Source organism: Peromyscus californicus, unplaced genomic scaffold (genome assembly GCF_007827085.1).
Source record: "Peromyscus californicus insignis strain IS unplaced genomic scaffold, ASM782708v3 Scaffold_11__1_contigs__length_118956290, whole genome shotgun sequence".
Lineage (NCBI taxonomy): Eukaryota > Metazoa > Chordata > Mammalia > Rodentia > Cricetidae > Peromyscus > Peromyscus californicus.
Window position 1 is genome coordinate 61,299,527 of NW_026294402.1, and position 21,016 is coordinate 61,320,542.

Here is a 21,016-nt window from a genome sequence, read left to right on the forward strand (position 1 = left end):
CTGGCCTGAACTCAGATATCCACCTACCTATGCCTCTCAAGTGCTGGGATTAAAGGTGTGCCACCACACCTGGTACCATTAATAATAAGTTTTTTGTATTAATATTTTGCTGTTCATGTTTGTTTCTTGAGATGGTGTCTTGCTGTATAGTCCAAACTGGTTTTTAGCTCAGGATTCCCATCTTAGTCTTTCAAAAACACTCCCATGATGGATATGTGCCTCCAGACTCAACTTGTATTAACTTTTAAATCCTGGTTTAGGTATTAGTTTAATATAACACAATTCTGATCAGTCTAGGGTTGAACTGCTGTTGTTACAGAATGCACACACACAAAATACAGTCCCATGGAGTGTATGTTAATATACTGCAAGCCAACTATCTATAATTGTGAGAGCACCTCTACTAAGACACCTATCGTCAGGTTGTAAGGCTACTACCATCTCAGTGTAGCCTGCCGTTAGGGAGCCTTCCACTCTCCCATGTTTCTATTTCATTTTGAATGGTTTAGTTGAGTTCTTTGTTTCAGAGGGACTGTCTCAAGCAGTCAGCTTGAACAATTTTGTTATCTTTGACTTTATTTTGTCTGTGTTGACGACATTTGAAGATTTTTGGTGAGAAATTCAGAAGTAGGAGCTTACTCTTGCTGTCTTGTAGTCTGTCAGACTTGAGGAAGGTTCAGCAATCAGTTTGAGTTTCAAGTGATCACAGTAGCCTTCAGGGCAGTGCCAATCTTCCCCTTGCAGAGGGAGAACAGTCTGGAACAGTTTTAATGCTTCACGCCCTCTCCACACCCTCCTAGACCTTGGACTTTGGTTTTCTCTGTGTTGTAAGAAACGTGGTGTGCCCAGTTAGTAATTATAACTTGAATTTTTTTCTATCTTGATCATTTTTTAATTTTCATGTAGACCTTTTGTTCAGATGAGTTGAGTGCAAGATGGACAGACAAAAAAATTACCACACAAAAACTTTTTTTGTAAAGAATTAAGCAGAAAGGTTAGGGGTTTGTCAGGATAAAAATTCTAACTTTTTTTCCAAAATAAGATTAAAAGACCTACCTGTTTAAAAAAACAAAACAAAACAAAAAACCTACCTGTTGGGGATAGAGAAATGGCTCAGTGGTTAAGAGCACTGGCTGTTCTTTCAGAGGACCTGGTTCAATTCCCAGCACCAATATGGAAACTCATGACCATGTGTACCTCCAGTTCTGGGGACTCTGATTCCTCTGCTGACCTCTGTAGGCTCCTGCATGCACATGATGGAGAGATATACACAGGCCATACACTCATATACTATAAAGTATACCTCTTTTATCCTGATTGTATATGCAATAAAGAGCCTTGAAAATACCAATCTCTTTCTGGGGCCAGCTTAAACAAATACATTGCTTTATGGAGATGTCCTGTGTGTCAGGAGAGTGTCGAGGATTATAGAACCAAACTACTCGTACCTAAACCAGAAAGCTGAATGAGCACAGTAAGTCAGATGTGAGCATCACTAGCAGGGGATGAGTCAGTCCCTTAAAGAGTGGAGGGAGGATGCTAGTCCCTGTAGTTTCCTATCCTTTCTGAATCAAGTGTATATAGAGTAAGCGAAAGATCTATGTGTAAGGAAGTTGAAGCTTTCTACAAATAATTTTCTAGAATACTCCCTTAGCATCATAATTAAATTGTAAGCTAAAATCATTTACTTTAAATGTTATAGGTACCAATGGTTATTCTTTGTATTTAGAAGGTGAAGAATAAATTTGCCTTATAAACTGATGAAATTATTTCATTTTTATGTTATTTCTTCTTACACTGAAAAGAAAGTTAATATGTTTCCATAAATGCGTAAATATTGTTTACAAATATATTTCCAAGTCTCAATTAATGTATTAATAGCACAAAGTTTTTTTCAGTACTAATGAACATTATGAGTTGTTTTTTCTTTTTCTTTTTATAGTTTTATATTGTGAAGGAAAATAGAGGTAATGAAGGCACATGTGTTGGAGTTTCTCGCTGGCCAGTACATGATTTTAATCACCGCACTACCTCAGACATGTGGCTCTATAGGGCTTACAGTGGTAACCTCTATCACAATGGAGAACAGACTCTGACACTTTCCAGCTTTACTCAAGGAGATTTCATTACCTGTGTGTTAGACATGGAAGCCAGGACCATTTCCTTTGGGAAAAATGGAGAGGTACTGAAACTTGTTCACAAACCCTGCTTGTACTTTTTTTTTCCTTTTTCAAAATTAAATTCCACTCATCAAGTACTGGTTATTTAGTGTATAGATTATTTACTTTGCTCTTCCTTTTTTTTTTTTTTTTGGTCTTTGATATTTTCTGATTTTTAAAATTACCCGTGTCAAACTAACAAAAAGGTGGTAAAGATCAAGTCAGATTTTTGAAACTAGCAAACAGTTTAGGATCACATGTTGTATGTAGCATTGCCTTGGATGGGAGGGCAGTTGATATATGGCTCTAGTAACTTTTGTTCTATCTTATAACCTTTGAATTTTAATGTAATTACATAGTATCAATTTTAAAAGCAACTTTAATTTCCTTTGCTTCTCTGTTACACTCTAGGAACCCAAATTAGCTTTTGAAGATGTGGATGCAGCAGAGTTGTACCCATGTGTAATGTTCTATAGCAGCAACCCTGGTGAGAAGGTAACAGAATCCCAACCTGTACTTATGCATAAGGGATACCGGTTATTTTAAATTAGTGTTATGTTAGTATGATACAGAGGTTATAAAATAGAAAGGTGTGGCTACCATTAAAAGTCCCTGGCCTGTGGAAGTCCTTCTTCTAGAAGGGTAGATAGGGGTTGGGGATTTAGCTCAGTGGTAGAGCACTTGCCTAGCAAGCTCAAGGCCCTGGGTTCGATCCTCAGCTCTAAAAAAAAACAAAACAAAAAACAGAAGGGTAGATAATTTTAGGAATTGTCTTTACTCCATATTAAGCAACTGTAGTTGTATAGCAAACCAGCTTGCAAACAGTGACACTGTGAGAGTTACAGGAACTATATTTGGGGTAATATGGTTCATTGGTAGTTATGGATATGAGAAGAAATACTCAAATGTAATAAGATAACATTAGCTGAATAACGGAAGTTTAAGTTATGGTGGGAAAGTTTTCAGACCTTGTAAGATGTTACAGATTTGAATGTGATGAGAACAGTATTAAGGGTGTACAGTCTCACTGAGACTGTTTTTGTACTCTTTATGTAAAACAAACGCAGAAACAAGCTTTTCTTTGTGGGTAGTGGTAATGTTTTTCCCTTTCCCACATTTTTACTGGAGGGTATAGTGTAACTTAGATCTCTTGTCGAAAATTTCTAGTAGAATTTTATACTAAAAAATTTTCAGGTTAAATCATCTATAATTTTCTTATAATGAAAGTGTTAGGGGACTGGAGAGACGGCTCAGGGGTTAAGAGCACTGGCTGTTTTTACAGAGGTCCTGAGTTCAATTCCCAGCACCCACGTGGTCGCTCCCAACCATCTGTAATGAGAACTGTGCCCTCTTCTGGCCTGCAGGCAGAACACTGTATACAAAATAAATAAATCTATAAAAAAAAAAGTGTTAGACTTAGTAGATATTAATCATGAAAATATACATGTGTATATTTATATATGTACACACATATTAGATATAAATATATACATACACATATATATAAAGTTTCAAGGAATCATAATCTAAGATTAGCCATTCACAAGACAGAGAACTTCTTGAACACATAGCTAATAAACTGCAGGTAAAATAGAGGCTACTGAGTGCCTGATAGCATCCTTTGCCCTGGTTGTGTTCTTGTGCCCTGGTAATATTCTTGAGGAAAAAAAATAGTTAACATTAACTATTCACAGTGAACCTAGTATTATACTAGTAAGTGCTTTGTCTATATAACTTTATTTTTAAAATAAGTATAAGGGATGGGTACTATTATTAGTGTCTTTTTTCAGATGAAAAAGCTAAGACTTAAATTGCTTGCCAAGATTGTGGACAATTATGATTTAAACCCAATTCTCTCTCCTCTTTTAACATCTTTCGGGAGTGAGGGAGAGGAGACAAGGTCTTTCTAGCCCAGACTTGTCTTGAACTCATAGAGATTCTGAAGTTTATCAGAAAAGTCCCTCAGACAGAATAAGTATATTTATGGTTAGAATCCTAAGGCTGGATGAATTCTTCAGGGTTTACAGATGTTAGAAAGTACCAAGCCTACTTTGGACTACAAGAATATTACCAGGGTTCAAGTATATCACCAGGGCAAAGAATGCCTTAGGACTCAAGGTCTTCCAGGTGCTGGGACTGCAAACATGTGCCACCACACCAGCTTCCTCTCTGTGTCCTACTTGGAGTGTGTGTTTATACTGGGACTGTCCTAGTTGTGTGGCTTTAGAATTTTACATTTGTGCCCTTGAAACAATATAAGATAGTACCAAGACTCAATATTATCCTGGAGTTTTAAGGATGATAGTGACTGTTTCTTCTAGACACTATTTTTGGACTAAATTGAGTCAGCCACATTTAACTTCCTCATATCCATCCTTTGAGTGGTTTTAACTACTTTGGAACTTGTGGGCTACACAAGGTTCAAATGATAGGACATTCTAAAGGGCCCATATTGCTGATTACTTCAGTGAGTCTTTACCATTTCCTGCCCATTGTTTGGGGTGGGATCACTTGATATATTACAATATACTAATACTAGTTCAACATTTGATTCCATTTCCTGCCCATTGTTGGGGTGGGATCACTTGATATATTACAATATACTAATACTAGTTCAACATTTGATTCCATTTCCTGCCCATTGTTGGGGTGGGATCACTTGATATATTACAATATACTAATGCTAGTTCAACATTTGATTCCATTTGCTAGAACCTATGTTGACAAACAGTTAAGGAAACCTATTGAGAGCACACACATCCTACCTTCTCTTCTTTTATGTAGGTGAAAATTTGTGATATGCAGATGCGTGGCACACCACGGGATTTACTTCCAGGAGACCCTGTTTGTAGTCCAGTAGCAGCAGTGCTAGCTGAGGCCACTATTCAGCTTATTCGTATCCTTCACCGAACAGACCGTTGGACTTACTGCATTAACAAAAAGATGATGGAAAGGCTACATAAAATTAAGATATGTATTAAAGAGTCAGGTCAGAAGCTAAAGAAAAGCCGCTCGGTTCAGAGCCGAGAGGAAAATGAAATGAGAGAGGAGAAAGAGAACAAAGAAGAAGAAAAAGGTAAACATAATAGGCATGGTCTTGCTGACCTCTCAGAACCGCAGCTGAGGACTCTTTGCATAGAGGTGTGGCCTGTGCTGGCAGTGATAGGAGGAGTTGATGCTGGTCTTAGAGTTGGAGGTCGGTGTGTTCACAAGCAAACTGGGCGCCATGCCACGCTGCTGGGAGTGGTCAAAGAAGGCAGCACATCTGCCAAGGTCCAGTGGGATGAAGCAGAAATTACCATCAGGTATGATGTGTTGAGTTATGCTTATAGCAGATAAGTATTTGATGGTGAAATGGGCAATTGCCAACAGACAGTGAGTAATAATGTATTGTAAATAAACTGCTGGTTAACTTTTAAAAGTGATTTTCATATTGCTAGATATTATTATTTTGATTTAGTAAAATACAGGTGATTTGTAAAATAAGTTTTTAAATTTTGTTGGTGAAGAACTGATAAGTTCACTATGCTTAACTAGTTTTTATTTGGATTCCTGCTTCTTGTTGCTGGGAGGTATGTGTGCCAGAGATCACACTTGGTCTTATGCATGCTAGACAAGTGATCTCTCACTGAGCTATGCCCTACCTGTTTCCTGCCTTTTGATCATTTCCATTATACATTGGACAGTAAAAAGCCAGCTGGCTAACTTATTGACCAGATTTTATGTTCAAGAGGCCTATGGTAGGAACATCTAAGTGAGATCTGTCTGTTTTAAATTAAAATTTTATTTTTTATACATGTGGGTATTTCACCTGCATGTATGTCTGTGCACCCCCTGTGTGCGTACAGAGGCCAGAAGAGTACATTGTATCCCCTGGAACTGGGGTTACAGATAGTTGTGAGCTACCATGTGAGTGTTGGGAACTGAACCTGGTTCCCTGCAAAAGCAGCTAGTGCTCTTAACCACTGAGCCATTCCTCTAGTCCCATGATGAACTCTCCCCTCACTTTTTGTGACAGAATGTTGTAGCTTAAACTGGCCTGTAGCTCACTCTGTAACTCAAACAGACCTCAAACTCATGATCCCCTTATGTTAGCCTCTCAAATGCTGGGAGTCCAGATGTATGCCATTACCCCCAGCCTTACCTTTTTAAAATAAGTATTTCTATTCCCTCAATGTACATCATTTTAATAGTTACGAGAATTACATTCATTTGACACAAGCAAGATGCTTAAAAGCATTTAAGTGTATTTGTATGTATATAGTTTAAAATATAAACTTCATATATTCAATGTTAAATATTTCTATACATAAAGGATTTCACTTATCTGAGTATATAATTTTATCATTTGGAAATCAGGATTTATTGATAATATTATGTAACTTGATTATATTACCTAATGTGATTCTTATAGTTGTATATTAATATAACAACATTGTCTTAAAAGAGTGATTCTTAGTATTTAATGAAAGTAATACTTTACAACTAAATAAACATGATAGACTCTTAGTTGAAAAACACATATATGTAAAGTTTATATATAATGTCTGGCTATAATGGACTTTATTGTACACCCTTCACTTCACAATAACTTAAGAAACCCAGCGAAGCTTTACAAATCACATACAGTGTCTTCCTTTTCTTTCACTCTTGCTTTGTCAGAGAAGATTCAGTATCTTATTAATATGTATGCAGTGTAGTAAAATACGTAAATTAATACATGAAAAAAGAAAATGTGGCAAAAGGGAAATGAGATTAGGAAGATAAGACAACCAAGAAGTAGGCAATTACAGCAAAACTTCAGATACTTGCTGGGCTTTTCTATAATTAATGTGACTCTTAAACTTCAGGAATTTTATGCCATATATCATGGATATGCAATCATATTCTTACTTAAACTACAATTATGAGTATCAGTTGAAGACTACAAAGTAAAATGTTTAATGAGACTAAGTCTCCAATGAAGGCGGTTACAAAGATCTACTACATACTTAGCAAATTAGATTTATTAAATTCCCCAACTAGCTTACATCAAACTACATCTGCCTTACCTCCCTAATTTGTAAGTAAAGTTACATAGCCGAATTCTTTTACTTTGTGTATCAGTGGTTGCTTTGGTACCATCATGGCAGGGTTGAGTGATAGCAAGTATCTACATGTCCCCAAAGCTCTAAGATCCTTAGACCTGGGAAGTTTGCTCACTCTGCTTTACATTGTTTAGTGGTAAATATTCTCATTTGAAAGCACATGTGCATTTCATTGATGTTGCATTTAGCATTACATCTCTATTTTCTCATGATATCAGTTTTTCATTCTGTAATGTCAGTTTGTGTAAAATATTATCTGCATTGTGTACATGACGTGTCTTGTTTTGTCTATGTTATTTTCTGTACCTTCCTCCTGTCTTTCCCTCACTTGCTTTTTCCTGTGTCATTCTGATCTTTATTAAAGCTTCCCAACTTTTTGGTCGCCTAGTGATACTCCATTGTATAACCTGGAACCCTGTGAACCACTGCTGTTTGATGTGGCGCGATTCCGAGGCCTGACAGCTTCTGTGCTGCTGGACCTAACATATCTGACAGGCATTCATGAAGATGTGGGGAAACAGAGCATCAAACGACATGAAAAGAAACACCGTCATGAGTCTGAGGAAAAGGGGGACACTGAGCAGAAACCTGAGAGTGAATCCATTTTAGATGTACGAACAGGGTTGATGTCTGATGATGTCAAAAATCAGGGTACCACAAGCTCCAAATCAGAAAATGAAATAGCTTCATTTTCTTTAGAACCAACACTGCCAGGTGTGGAATCCCAACATCAAGTAACAGAAGGAAAGAGAAAAAATCATGAACATATATCTAAAACTCATGACATAGCTCAGTCAGAAATCAGAGCAGTCCAGCTTTCCTATCTCTACCTCGGTGCTATGAAGTCACTCAGTGCTCTCCTTGGCTGTAGTAAATATGCTGAGCTCTTGCTGATTCCAAAAGTTCTAGCTGAAAATGGCCACAACTCAGACTGTGCGAGCTCTCCAGTTGTTCATGAGGATGTGGAGATGCGTGCTGCTCTACAGTTCCTGATGCGGCACATGGTGAAGCGAGCAGTCATGCGGTCACCCATAAAGCGAGCGTTGGGGTTAGCTGATCTGGAACGGGCTCAAGCTATGATTTACAAACTAGTGGTCCATGGGCTTTTGGAAGACCAGTTTGGGGGCAAAATTAAGCAAGGTATGTTATCTGATGAAATTATACTCATAACTGTCAAAATAATATAATTCTATAAATGATTTGTGAACGTATATTTTTTTTGGCCAAAGAAATTTGCACAATTGTTTTTCCTTTGTAAGATAAACGATCTTTTTTTGTTACTTTTACTTTAGTAATTATTGTGTACCTGCAATTTTCTATTTTAGATCTACATAAACACTAGAATTTCCTAATTGTCACTAAATTTTGGAAAGCTGAAATTACCAGATCTAGTGGTGCACACTTTTAATCCCAGCACTCAAGAGATAGAGGCAGAGAGATCTCTGTGGTTTCAAGGTCAGCCTGGTCTACATAGTGAATTCCAAAGACTGCCAAGGCTATATAGTGAGACCTTGTCTTCAAAAAAACCAAAAAGAAACAGACAAAAACAGCTGACATTTAATTCACTTTTCAAAAGGTATCCAATTACTTACTGATCTGATTTGAAATATATTCTTAAAACTTCTCAGAGATATTTTTAATATGTGCTATTTCATAGACAATGTATTATGTGAAAAGACCGTGGCTTTGCTTATCTTTATCTTCACTTTGGGAAATAGTACAAATTTTTAAATAAAAATGAGATCCATTCAGAAGATGCTTGTTGAATGCCCAGTGCTACCTAAAACAGTGTCCCTTGCCTTCAAGAAGCTTGTACTCTACTAAGAGAGGCAACACAGGCCTGGAACACCAGCATTTGGAAAGCAGAAGTTCAAGGACAGTCTTGGCAACAAATCAATTTGGAGGCCTGGCTGAACTACATGAGACCTTACCTAAAGGGACAAGTAGAAGAGAAAAGGAAAAAATGAAGAGTGTTAGATCTTTATTCTTTCTGCTTCTCATCCCTTTCCTTTGCTCTCATTCTTGTTCCATCTTAGTGTAGATAGTACATAGAGAGAGGTACGTGGTACGTACAAGTAAGCATGTTCTAAGTTTAGTTTACATAGTACATAGAGAGAGGTACGTGGTATGTATGAGTAGACATGTTCTAAGTTGATTATGAAGAGATGTAGCCATTTAGTAAACCTAAGAATTAGTTATGTTTTTAAAAATATTTTTCTTTTATTTTATGTGTATGGGTGTTTTGCTCCATGTGTGTCTGCGCATCACTTGTGTGCCTGGTACCTGCAGAGGCCAGAAGACAGTACTGGATCCCCTGGAACTAGAGTTACAGATGGTTGTGAGCTGCCTTGTGAGTGCTGAGAATTGAAATTCAGTTGTCTGGAAGAGTAGCCAGTGCCCTTAACCACTGAGCCATCTCTCCAGCCCTAGAATTAGTTGTTTTTGTAGTAACTGCTACTTTATTTGTGGTTCCCTTATTGGAGAAGGAAAATTATAAATACGCTATATATTTTTGATACACACATACCCTTCAAGTCATAGTCAGCATGAAATTTCTGTCAAGGTTTTTATTCTTGCATTTATATGCCTTTGCCAACACTGGAGATAAGTGTCTGTAGTAGGACAGGCCCATAGGGTTCAGGAAATTGGCTCAGACCAGTTGCCAAGGCATGCACATAACATACTTTCTTATGAGCCAACCTGAAGTCTGCCTGAGGGCCTCGCAACAGGCGCTGTCAGAGTTCCTGATCTCTGTCAGAGTTCCTGATCATGCCCAGCCAATAGGGACAACCACACAATGCCACCAGATTGCGACACAGACTAGGTGCTGGGAGGAGGGTATATAAGGCCTTCCCCATTATTAAATGGAGGAGTTTGTTGTTTGCCTTCAACTGACTCCTGGTGTCTGTGCTTTTGATGCTGCTCCTTCTCACCCCCTCCCTGAGGAATCCGTTAGAATCTGAGCAACAAGTATCAAAATCAAAATGCTAGACAAATAGTTTTAGTGTTTGGATATATTAAGATAACCTCAAATTTTAGACATCACCCCGCCTCTTTTGAGACAGGGTCTGGTAAGTAGGTCAGGCTAGCCTTTGACTTGCAGTCCTCTTGCCTCAGCTCCCTGAGTGCTTGGATTAAAGGAATGTGTCACCGTATCCCCCACTTTTAATGTATTTGTAAGAGAATTCTCTAAAATCAGAACTAATTGCAAGGGCCTACAAAATCTGGAATAATGAATGCAGTAGTAAAAGAAGAACTGTGTGTGTGTGTGTAAGAACTTCTTTTGACGTTCCTTCAGAAAATATGTATAGGAACTTTGTTATTTTGAAGCAAGGTTTCACTATGTAGTCTTGGCTGGCTTGCTACATAGCCCAGTGTGTCCTTGCACTCAAGATAATCTTCTTGCTTCAGCCTCCCAAGTGCTAGGATTATAGATGTACATGACCAAACCTACCTCTAGGAACATTTAAAATTAAAGTTTTCCATTTTTGACTATTGCTTTTGAAAAAGACAAATCCTTACTATTTTCTTAACCTTTGGTTTACAGAGATTGATCACCAAGCTGAAGAAAGTGACCAAGCCCAGCAAGCACAGACACCAGTTACCACTAGCCCATCAGCGTCCAGCACGACTTCCTTTATGAGCAGCTCCCTTGAGGACACCACAACTGCCACCACTCCTGTCACTGACACAGAAACGGTGCCTGCATCTGAGTCTCCAGGAGTGATGCCACTTAGTCTTCTCAGGTAGAGAGTTGGCCTTTATGTCTGTCACACTGATGCTTTTGCTTCTCAAAGCACATTATTTCTCTTACACAGAGTGTGCCAAGTTAAATCCAGGTATTCCAGAGCTGGAAAGAACCTGGGATCCTGTAGTGAAAACATATCCTAGTGAAAGTGGAAACACCCCTCTGAAGTTTTATTACTTGTCCTGAAGTCTCAAAGCCCGTTAGTGGTGGGCCTGGGTTGAATGATTTTTGTAGGGACAAGGTCAGTCTGTCTTCCCAGGCTCAGGTGATACTCCTGCTTCTGAATAGGGGGTATAAGTGTGCACCATCATACTTGGCTTGGCTAGGCTTTTAAAGTTTTTTTTCTTCAGAAAGCCAATTAGTTGCTTCTTCCTAGAGTTTTTTTTTTGGGGGGGGCTGGTTGTGTTGGGGCCAGAAGGGTTGATGCTGCTACTGAGGATCAAACTCAGGACCCTTACATGTTACACAACTGTTGAGCCATATCTCTCGCTCAATACTTGAATTTTGAGTAGTAGAGTCTAAAGAAAAAAAAAATCATCTGCATAAAACAACTTTTTCTTCTTGGATTCTTTCTCTTTTGAGCATAATTCTTTTTCTTTTTCTTTTTTTTTTAACATTTATTTCAACACTTCTGTGGCATGAGAGCACACATACCACAGTACACGTGTGGAGTCAGAAGACAGCTTGGGGAGTTGTTCTCTCCACCTTTGTATAGGTTGCAGGGATTGAATTTAGCTCATCATGCCTTCATGGGAAGCTCATTCACCCGCTGAGTCATCATCTCAGTAGCTCTATGCTTTCATTTTTACTCTCTGATCAACAATACTCTTTTCAAGTGAAAAGAACATGTTTGGAGGTGCTTCTTCGGCCATTTGTATGTAATAAAGCTATACAATGCTTACTATTTCAATTCCTTTTTGCTTAGTTTGCAACTGTATACATACCAGGGAGGCTTTAGAGAGACCTTCATGGACGGACTGGCTTAAGTGAAGTAAGGAAAGCAAACTAGCCTTTTCCCTGTTTTCTCTGCTATTCCTCACAGGTAGATTGTCTTTATTCTCACTGAACTAGACAGTAGTTCATCTCTGCCCTTAGTGATTCTCAGGTTTTGGTGTGTACAGTTTTCTCACCTAAGAGCTCTTTGAAAGTTCTGGGATTATATCACCACCATGTCAGATTTAGTAGGTGTATGGAGCCCATAGTTTGTGTTTTCATGGCATTTTCCTAGTTCTGTGTGTGTGTGTGTGTGTGTGTGTGTGTGTGTGTGTGTGTGTGCGCGTGCACGCTGCTCTTCAGCTCACATTTTGAAAATTGCCATTGTGTATTTGTGTGGAGGAGCACTGATGATCACCTGTTTTTTAGCTCTCTCATTTGAGTCATAATTCTAGGAGATGCTAATGGAACATTCTTGTGGTTTTTAGTGCTTCTGGCAATTTCAGAATTTAAAAGTGTTCACAAAGAATCTGTGACCTCTTGTCTCCTTTGAGGCCCTGACTACAATAGGCATAGGGTTAAAGGGTAGAATCATGCCCCTTCATTGCCATAGGTGCCCACCAGATGACTTCCTCTATTTCTTTCTGTAGTAGTAGAAATTGAACTTAAAGGTACACCCCTAGAATCTTCTTTCTTCTTAGTCTTTGTCTCTCTACTACTGGCTTAGACTTGATTGGAACTACAGTTATCTCCACAAAACTCAGTGAGCTCCTGTTCCCTCTGAAGGAAGATACCTGTTTGATTGCTGAGACTAAAGCTTGGTGGTAGAGCACTTGCCTAGCATACGCAAGTGGCTCTGTAGTCAATTCCCAGCACTACAGAAAAGAAAAAGGACAGATCTGAACTTAATTCTTTGATCAGTATGAGAGGGAATGCCTATCATTTCTGTGCATGTCATTCATACACTGTTTATCCCATGTCATACATGCTAAGTTCCTCTAGTATATCATACATACACACTATTTTTCAATTGTGTTGGGTACCTGGACACTTTTTCTTTCTATATGTTAATACCTAAGATCAGTGTGTTAATTTTATAACTAATGGATTTATATTTAAAGTAACATCAAGTTTCCTCTGTTTTTGTTTTTGTGACAGGGGTCTTATGTATCCTAGGCTACCTTTGAACTCCCTAAAAGGCCAAGGATGGCCTTGAACTCCTCTCTCTACCTCCTGATTGCTGGCATTATAGTATATGCTACCACACCAACTTTTATACAGGGCTGGAGATTGAACCCAGGGTTTTGTGCATGCTAGGCAAATACTCTACCATCTGAGCCACATCTCTAGTCCCAGTTTTCTGTCCTTAAAATTCTTCTTTAGTACTGTATTAATACCCTTGTCGCCTTGATATTACAATAGAAGAAAAACGCCATAAAGGCAAGGACTGTTCATTTCTTTTTGTAATTGCTGTATCACTCCCCAATATGTTGCTGCTCTTTTTCTAGGAAAATGATAATATATTAATTATAATATTAAGAGTACCCTATGACATAATTACTTTTAATACTGAAGAATCTTTCTTTCATCACCCTGTATTAAATTATAGCTAACTTGTGCATTTTCCAGGTTATAATTTCTTCTGTAAGAAGACTTATGACATGTCTGTTCTTTTCCAGTAAGATTTTTTTTTCTAATCATTGTTATTTTATTAAAGGCAAATGTTCTCTAGTTATCCAACCACCACTGTACTTCCTACACGTCGTGCACAGACTCCTCCAATATCATCATTACCAACCTCTCCTTCAGATGAAGTAGGAAGGAGGCAAAGTTTAACTTCTCCTGATTCCCAGTCTACAAGGCCAGCTAACCGCACAGGTGAACTTGCTGTCATGTACTGCAGTACCCAAACCTCTTTGCATTCTAGCTATATGGACTTAGTTATATAATCATCGTGGTTTTTCTTAATTGAAGATTAAAAAGTGATTTAATGAACAAAAACTATACTTTCAAACTGAGTGCCTTCTATGTTTTGAATTGTAGATTGAATTATGATTTTTTGGATAGAAGTAACATGCATATCAATCATATATGCCCTTTCTTCTTTCCTTATGAACCAATGTTCAACTAAATGTCTTTTTAATCATAACTTCATCTACAACCCACACAATTGTAATATATCACAAAGAAGCATCAGAGAAATCCAAATTAAGAGGCTTTATACAAAATGACTAGGCCATAATTTTTCATGGATCACAGTGGTTGACCAGCAACTCAGGACACTGAGTCAGAAGGATCACAAGTTCAAAATCAGCCTGAACTACTCAATGAGGCCTTGTCTCAGAATAAAAAGTAAAAACAGAGTGGGAGAGTGCTTGCCTAGCATGTTTAAGGCCCTGAGTTTGATCTCCAGTACTAACAGAGGAAAACTTAGGAGATTAAGGAGACCAAAGGAACTTGACAACCAGATAAAATGCACAGATGATCGTGGATCCTTTGCTATAAAGAACATTATCAGCATATGTAGTGAAACTAGAGTGGGAGCTGGATTAAATGATGACACTCCTAATCACCAAACTCTGTCCGTAGTTGTAGGACTTACCTGTTAACATTCAGAGGAGATAGAATAGCTGCTTCACTGTTCATTCTGTAGTAGTTCAGGAGAGAAAGATTCCTTTGTGCTCTTCTTGCAAAGTTTTGTATATTTTAATTTTTATTACTAGCAGATTTACTTATCTGTGCAACAGCCCTATATTTCGATGAGAAATTTAGCTGTATTTGTATTTTTAAATAGACAAGCAAACAATCAATAAAAAAAAACAAAACACAAAACCCCTCTATTGGGCTTGCCTCAAAATCATGATCCTTGTGCCTCAGCCCCTTGAGTGCTAGGATTACTGGCATGTAACTCGATACCCAGTTGTGTTTACCATGTTTTAATAGTAAGATTGTGTCGAGTTTGAATAAGTCTGGGAAATTGAAGTCCCATGTCGCTGTGTGTGCACTTTGCTTATGGTGTGGAGTAGTCAAGCCCACTTTGCTCTTTCCTTTGCTTCAGCCTTGTCAGACCCAAGCAGCAGACTCTCCACCTCTCCTCCTCCCCCAGCAATTGCAGTCCCTTGCTGGAAATGGGCTTCTCTCTCCGACAGATTGCCAAAGCCATGGAAGCTACAGGTAAGATATGTTTTATAGTTCAATATCGGTAGATACGATAAGTCTTAAATGTTTTTGAAGGAAGCATTTTTTAAGAGGTCGTAAATGTTAAGATTTTTTTAAAAGACATTTTTATGTGTGAGTGTGTGTGTACATATGTGAATGCAGGTGCCTACTGAGGCCAGAAAAGGGTTTTGGATCCCCTGGACCTGGAGTACAGTTGGTTGTGAGATACATGACATGGGTATTGGGAATGGAACTTGGATCCTCTGGAAGAGCAGCAAGTACTCTTAAGTGCTGAGTCATTTCTCTAGCCCCTCTTCTTAAGATTTTAAATAGCAGATCTATTATAAAATCATCAGAACAAACACTCTTAAACTAATAATGTAAGTCATTGATTGCTTTATCCATATTCAGTATCAGACATTGCTTCTGCCTGTATAGGTGCTCGAGGAGAGGCTGATGCCCAGAATATCACTGTTCTTGCTATGTGGATGATTGAGCACCCTGGGCATGAGGATGAAGAGGAGCCCCAGCCAAGCAGCACAGCAGACTCCAGACATGGAACAACAGTTCTTGGAAGTGGTGGGAAGTCAAATGATCCCTGTTATTTGCAGTCACCAGGAGACATACCATCAGCTGATGCTGCTGAAATGGAGGAAGGCTTTAGTGAAAGGTAAAATCCTAGTTTTTTTTATTTCTGTCTCTTGTATCCTAAGTAGTTCCTCTAAAGCCCCATTTCTATCCCTTCATAAATGCTTCTACTGCTATATAAATTTAATAAGAATATGGAAAGATTGGCATGTTACTTATAAGCTAATGAATTTTTTTTAACATTATAAATTATTTAATTGGCTAAAAAGTACTTCAGTGCTAGAGTGCTTTCATAGTATGTACAGGGTCCTGAGTTCTGTTCTTAGCACTGCCAAAATACCAACTGATTTAATTAATGAATTAGATAAAAATAGACTTTTCTGTCTCATTTTAATTGAATTCATATTTCCATTTATTCTAAAGTTTTCTTCAGTGTTGGGGATTGAATCCAAAGTTATATACATGGTAGACAAATATTCTAACACTGAGATATATAGATATATTCCCAATTCCTGTAGTTTTTACTATGTAGTATTTTATGTTTCTTTCTTTCTTTTTTTAAGCTGTGAAAAGATTTCTGGAATATACATACCCTATAATGAGATATAATAAAATATTCTAAAGTTTCTCTCACAGTCACTTTCCTTTTACATTTCTTATGACTATATTTTTTATTTTTATATTTTTTATGTTTATAAATACTTTGCCTGCATATGTGTCTGTGCACCACATTCGTGCCTGTTGCCTATAGAAGCTAGAAGTGGGTAGCAGATCCCCTGGAACTGGAATTACAGACATTCATGAGCTGCGAATTTGGGTTCTGAGGCTCGAACCTGTGTCCTTTGGAAGAGCAGCCACTGCTCTTAATCACTGAGCTAGTTCTCCAGTACCCCTTCTTAATTTTTTATTATTTTTAATTTTTTTTAAACATTTAACTATCAGGATCTGTATCAAGGCTTATGTCTTATGTAAACTGAAAACTTTTTCTAATAAGTTCCATGAATATCTTCATCATTTAATTTGAAGTATATTTCCCCTAGACACAGATTCTCAGTCATTTCAGATGTTAAGTATTTAATCATTTAGCATTTAGTTTGAAGTTATTTTCTCTTGTGCTGTGGGGTTTGGAATGACACTCCAGGCTTCACACTCTTGGCAAAGCTCTCCTACTAGCCACATATCCATTTCTGATCCTGTTTGATTTTGGACATGAATTAAGCATCATTTTATTGTTGGCAGAATCCAAAAATCAGATAAAATGAATGTCCAAGAAGCAGTATGTGACAAACCTAAAACTAAAGAGTTCACAAAAGTCCAAAGATGTTTCAGAGTTTTGTCGTAGGCTGAGGGGATAGCTCAGTGGTAGATGCTTAATGTGCAGGAGACCCTGGGTTCAATCCCCAGCAACTCTCCTCCACCAAAAACACTTTATGCTAATCATGTCCATTTCCTCATTTGATACTGTCAGTATTAAAAAATTAACAGGATGTTTTTATAGCCAAAGACATTGAGAATGACAAAGCAAACAAGCAAAAATTATAAATATATTATGATATTTTATTTTATGATATTCTATTATGATGGTATATCTTAATTTTAATTAAAAAATTTATTCCATAAAAAACCAGTTTAAGGGGGCTGGAGAGATGGCTCAGAGGTTAGGAGCGCTGACTCCTCTTCCAGAGGTCTTGAGTTCAATTCCCAGCAACCACATGGTGGCTCACAACCATCTGTAATGAGATCTGGCACCCTCTTCTGTATATATAATAAATAAATAAATCTTTAAAAAAAAACAGTTTAAGAGTTGTTAACTCAGTTGGTAAGTACCTGCAACCTGAGTTTGATTCTCAGAACCCCTTAAAAAAAAACCCAGGTATGTCCAATTGTGGTAGGTAGTACATGCTTATAATCCCTGCAGAAGGAGGTGGATTTCTGAATTCAAGGCCAGCTTGGTCTACATAGCAATTTCCAGGCTAGCAGAGTACATAGTGAGACCCTGTCTCAAAACACCCACACCCACACCCACCACCACCACCACCACCATCATCTAGATAGGTAGAAATGAGTGGATCCACAGGACTCTCTAGCCAGTCAGCCAGCCTAGTCTCCTTGGATAGTTACAGGGCAGTAAGAGACCCTGTCTCAGTGGGGAAAAATAAAGATAGTACCTAAGAAACAACCTCAGGTTGTCCTCTGGCCTCCACACACATTCTCACAGACATTCATTTGTACCTGCACATACATGCGCACACACACACACACACACACACACACACACACACACACACACACACACAAACTATTTTATTCTCAGTGATATTTAGAGAAAAAGGTAATGCCACAAAGAAGCTTGTATTTTTGCTTTCTTTTAATGAGAGCTTTAAAAAAATTGCATTCCCTTCAAACTTGTTTTTGTAGCCCTGATAATCTGGATCATACAGAGAATGCAGCTTCTGGAAGTGGACCACCAGCTAGAGGCCGATCAACAGTAACAAGAAGGCACAAGTTTGACTTAGCAGCTCGCACATTGCTCGCAAGAGCAGGTAATTATTTTCCGCATCCCTCTCTTGGTGAAAGATCTCATTTAAAAATTGTTATAGAAGCAGCAGTAAAGAAGATACAAACTAAAGAATAAGTGAACTCATTGCTACTACTAAGTGGACCAGCTCTTTGCATATAATTTTGTACACTGTATAATTTCACCTACAATCACAGCATGTATTCACAAGTTTATCTTTAAGCTGTCTCTAGAGATAGAAGGCTATTGTGGTCACTTGTAGATTTCAAAAGATTTTGTAACTGTTCCTCTGCCTTTAGTCAGTTACAATTTGAGGTGATGGTACATATTTAATGGTTAACATCAGTGGTCAAAAGTTCCTGGGAGGGGCACTGTGCCACTCACAAGTAGGCACTGGTTTTGCTGCTGTACTCTGGACTTTAGAGCATCACCACTATGGCCCCAGATAAGCGAGTATAAGTTCTCTCAGTACACTCTTAAATTCTAGAATTGTTTTGGGGACATGGGAATGTATTTTCTTTTTGTTTTGTGTTTTTTATGATACTGGTGATTAAGCCTCACACATTCTGGGTAAATACTCCACCACTGAGCTATATTGCTATTTTATTATTTTATCATCATCACCACCATCACCATCATCACCATCATCACCACCATCACCATCACAGTGCTGGGGACCACACCCAGGGCCTTATGAATGCTAGGCAAATACTCTACCACTAAGCTATATCCCTAGCCAGAAGGAAATATACTTTCCAAACTAGAAACCACATTATTCATTGTTAAAAAAAGAATTATTAAAATATTAAAACGTAAGTGATGATTTAGTAGTTTATGAGAACCATGAGAAAGAAATTTGAGACTTGCCAAGAAAATATAAGCTATTCATTTACCGTAAAATGAAGAGAAGCTGAATTTTAATAAGTGAACCTACAAGAGTAATAACAGCTGACATTTATAACATAAATAAATAATATTTATAACATAAATAACAATATAACATCTTAAAATTTTTTGTCTGTAGTATCTTATTTAAACTTACCAGTAAGTAGTCTTGAGAGAGAGAATATTTTATAGATGAGGAAGCATGTGATAGTTGTAATGTGAGGTATATGGCCTGGAATCCAAAGAAGTAGCTGAGGTAGTTTCTCTCCTACATGTGTGGCAATTAAGAACTGGCAAAATATTCAAGATTAATTTATTCATGCAAATAAAATGCTTCTTTTGTTTTGTTCTGAGCGGGGTTATACCGCTCTGTGCAGGCTCACAGGAATCAAAGTCGGAGAGAAGGAATATCTTTGCAGCAAGACCCAGGGGCGTTGTATGACTTTAATTTAGATGAGGAATTGGAAATTGATCTTGATGATGAAGCAATGGAAGCTATGTTTGGACAAGACCTGACCAGTGACAATGATATTCTGGGAATGTGGATCCCAGAGGTACTGGATTGGCCTACCTGGGTGTGTGTGACTGCAGCGGGGGCTGCTCTGACTTATTTTCCTGCCCTCCTGTTCATACAGCTTACTAACAGCGGCCTTGCATAGAGTTGAAAAAGCCTTACATCTCATCCTGAGGTTTGGGATTTAATGCTTGAGCATTGCTTTGATACCTACAAACTGATAAGAAAGTCTCTCGTTGCTTTCTCTGTGTGATTTATTGCTTCTCTCCCCAGGCTAGATGACTAGAGCCATACTGTGGTAATGTTTCATTGTAACTTCAAAATTTGACATTAGGCCCTAGTACATACTGTTGAGTTACCTAACATTGTTGCTTTAATCACATTCCTATCTGTGCATGCTCTTCTTCTTCATAGATTCTGTTTGATCAGTGTAAGACCTTATTTGGGGAACAGTACCTGCCCCACATCTTATAATACCCTTCAGTCAGGGACAAGATTCATGTGGGTTTATGTATATACATTGTTTAGCATTACATTTTTATAGTAGGGAGACTAAAAAGCTCATAGATGTAGGCTCTTATCTGCTTGATTAGGTTAATAACAAATTAATCACAATAGAATATCTTAGAAATTCAGAAAATAGGTCTTATTTTATGGCCAGGTAAAAAGTATTTTCACTAGAGAGTTTTATTGTTTTTAATGGTTTGAGGTAGATTTAAAATTATTGAATTCTTATTTTCAGTAGAATATAAGAATAATCTTAATGTTATAGCTTAAGCAAATAAAAAGAGTAAAGAACACCTTCAGATTGTGTGATCTGAATTCTTATTGAAAGAAAATTATGTAGCATTAATGAATATCTTTGCACTATTATAGGATATTTAAAAGTAGCTAGTTTAATATCACAAATACTCTACCTCTAATGCTAAATTGACTATAATTTGCTATAAAATCATTTTGTGCAGCATGTTTGTGAGTCTGAAGACAGGGAAGAAGTGGTGGTGTGTGAACTGTGTGAATGCAACGTCGTCAGCTTCAATCAGCACATGAAGAGAAACCACCCTGGCTGTGGGCGCAGTGCAAACCGCCAAGGGTACAGAAGCAATGGCTCCTATGTGGATGGCTGGTTTGGTGGTGAATGTGGGAGTGGAAATCCATACTACCTGCTATGTGGCAGCTGCAGGGAGAAGTACTTAGCTCTGAAGACCAAAACCAAGACTACAAATTCTGAAAGGTACCTTGAAATTGTGTTGTAGATACCAGCCTCTTGAATGAGAACATTTCATTCTGTTAAGACACAGGAACTGTTTTTGGTTTTTTTTCCCCCTTCATTGTAAAGAATTAGTTTTGACTGAATTGGAGGCAGAGCTTATGGCGGTCAAGGAATTCCGTTCCTAGCAGATCTGGGAGCTGTTTTGGTCTCCT

At 37.9% G+C, this 21,016-nt stretch overlaps 1 protein-coding gene across 1 annotated transcript in view; it reads left to right on the forward strand.

Moving 5' to 3' along the window:
* The window catches only part of Herc1 (HECT and RLD domain containing E3 ubiquitin protein ligase family member 1), a 163,984-nt gene that overhangs the window by 96,199 nt on the left and 46,769 nt on the right, over window positions 1-21,016 (forward strand). The window contains 12 exon segments of the mRNA XM_052712869.1: window positions 1,943-2,182; window positions 2,571-2,654; window positions 4,944-5,464; window positions 7,611-8,386; window positions 10,794-10,992; window positions 13,645-13,805; window positions 14,986-15,039; window positions 15,042-15,101; window positions 15,525-15,756; window positions 18,093-18,217; window positions 19,432-19,652; window positions 20,557-20,825. Of these exon segments, the coding sequence (XP_052568829.1) occupies window positions 1,943-2,182; window positions 2,571-2,654; window positions 4,944-5,464; window positions 7,611-8,386; window positions 10,794-10,992; window positions 13,645-13,805; window positions 14,986-15,039; window positions 15,042-15,101; window positions 15,525-15,756; window positions 18,093-18,217; window positions 19,432-19,652; window positions 20,557-20,825 (2,942 nt within the window).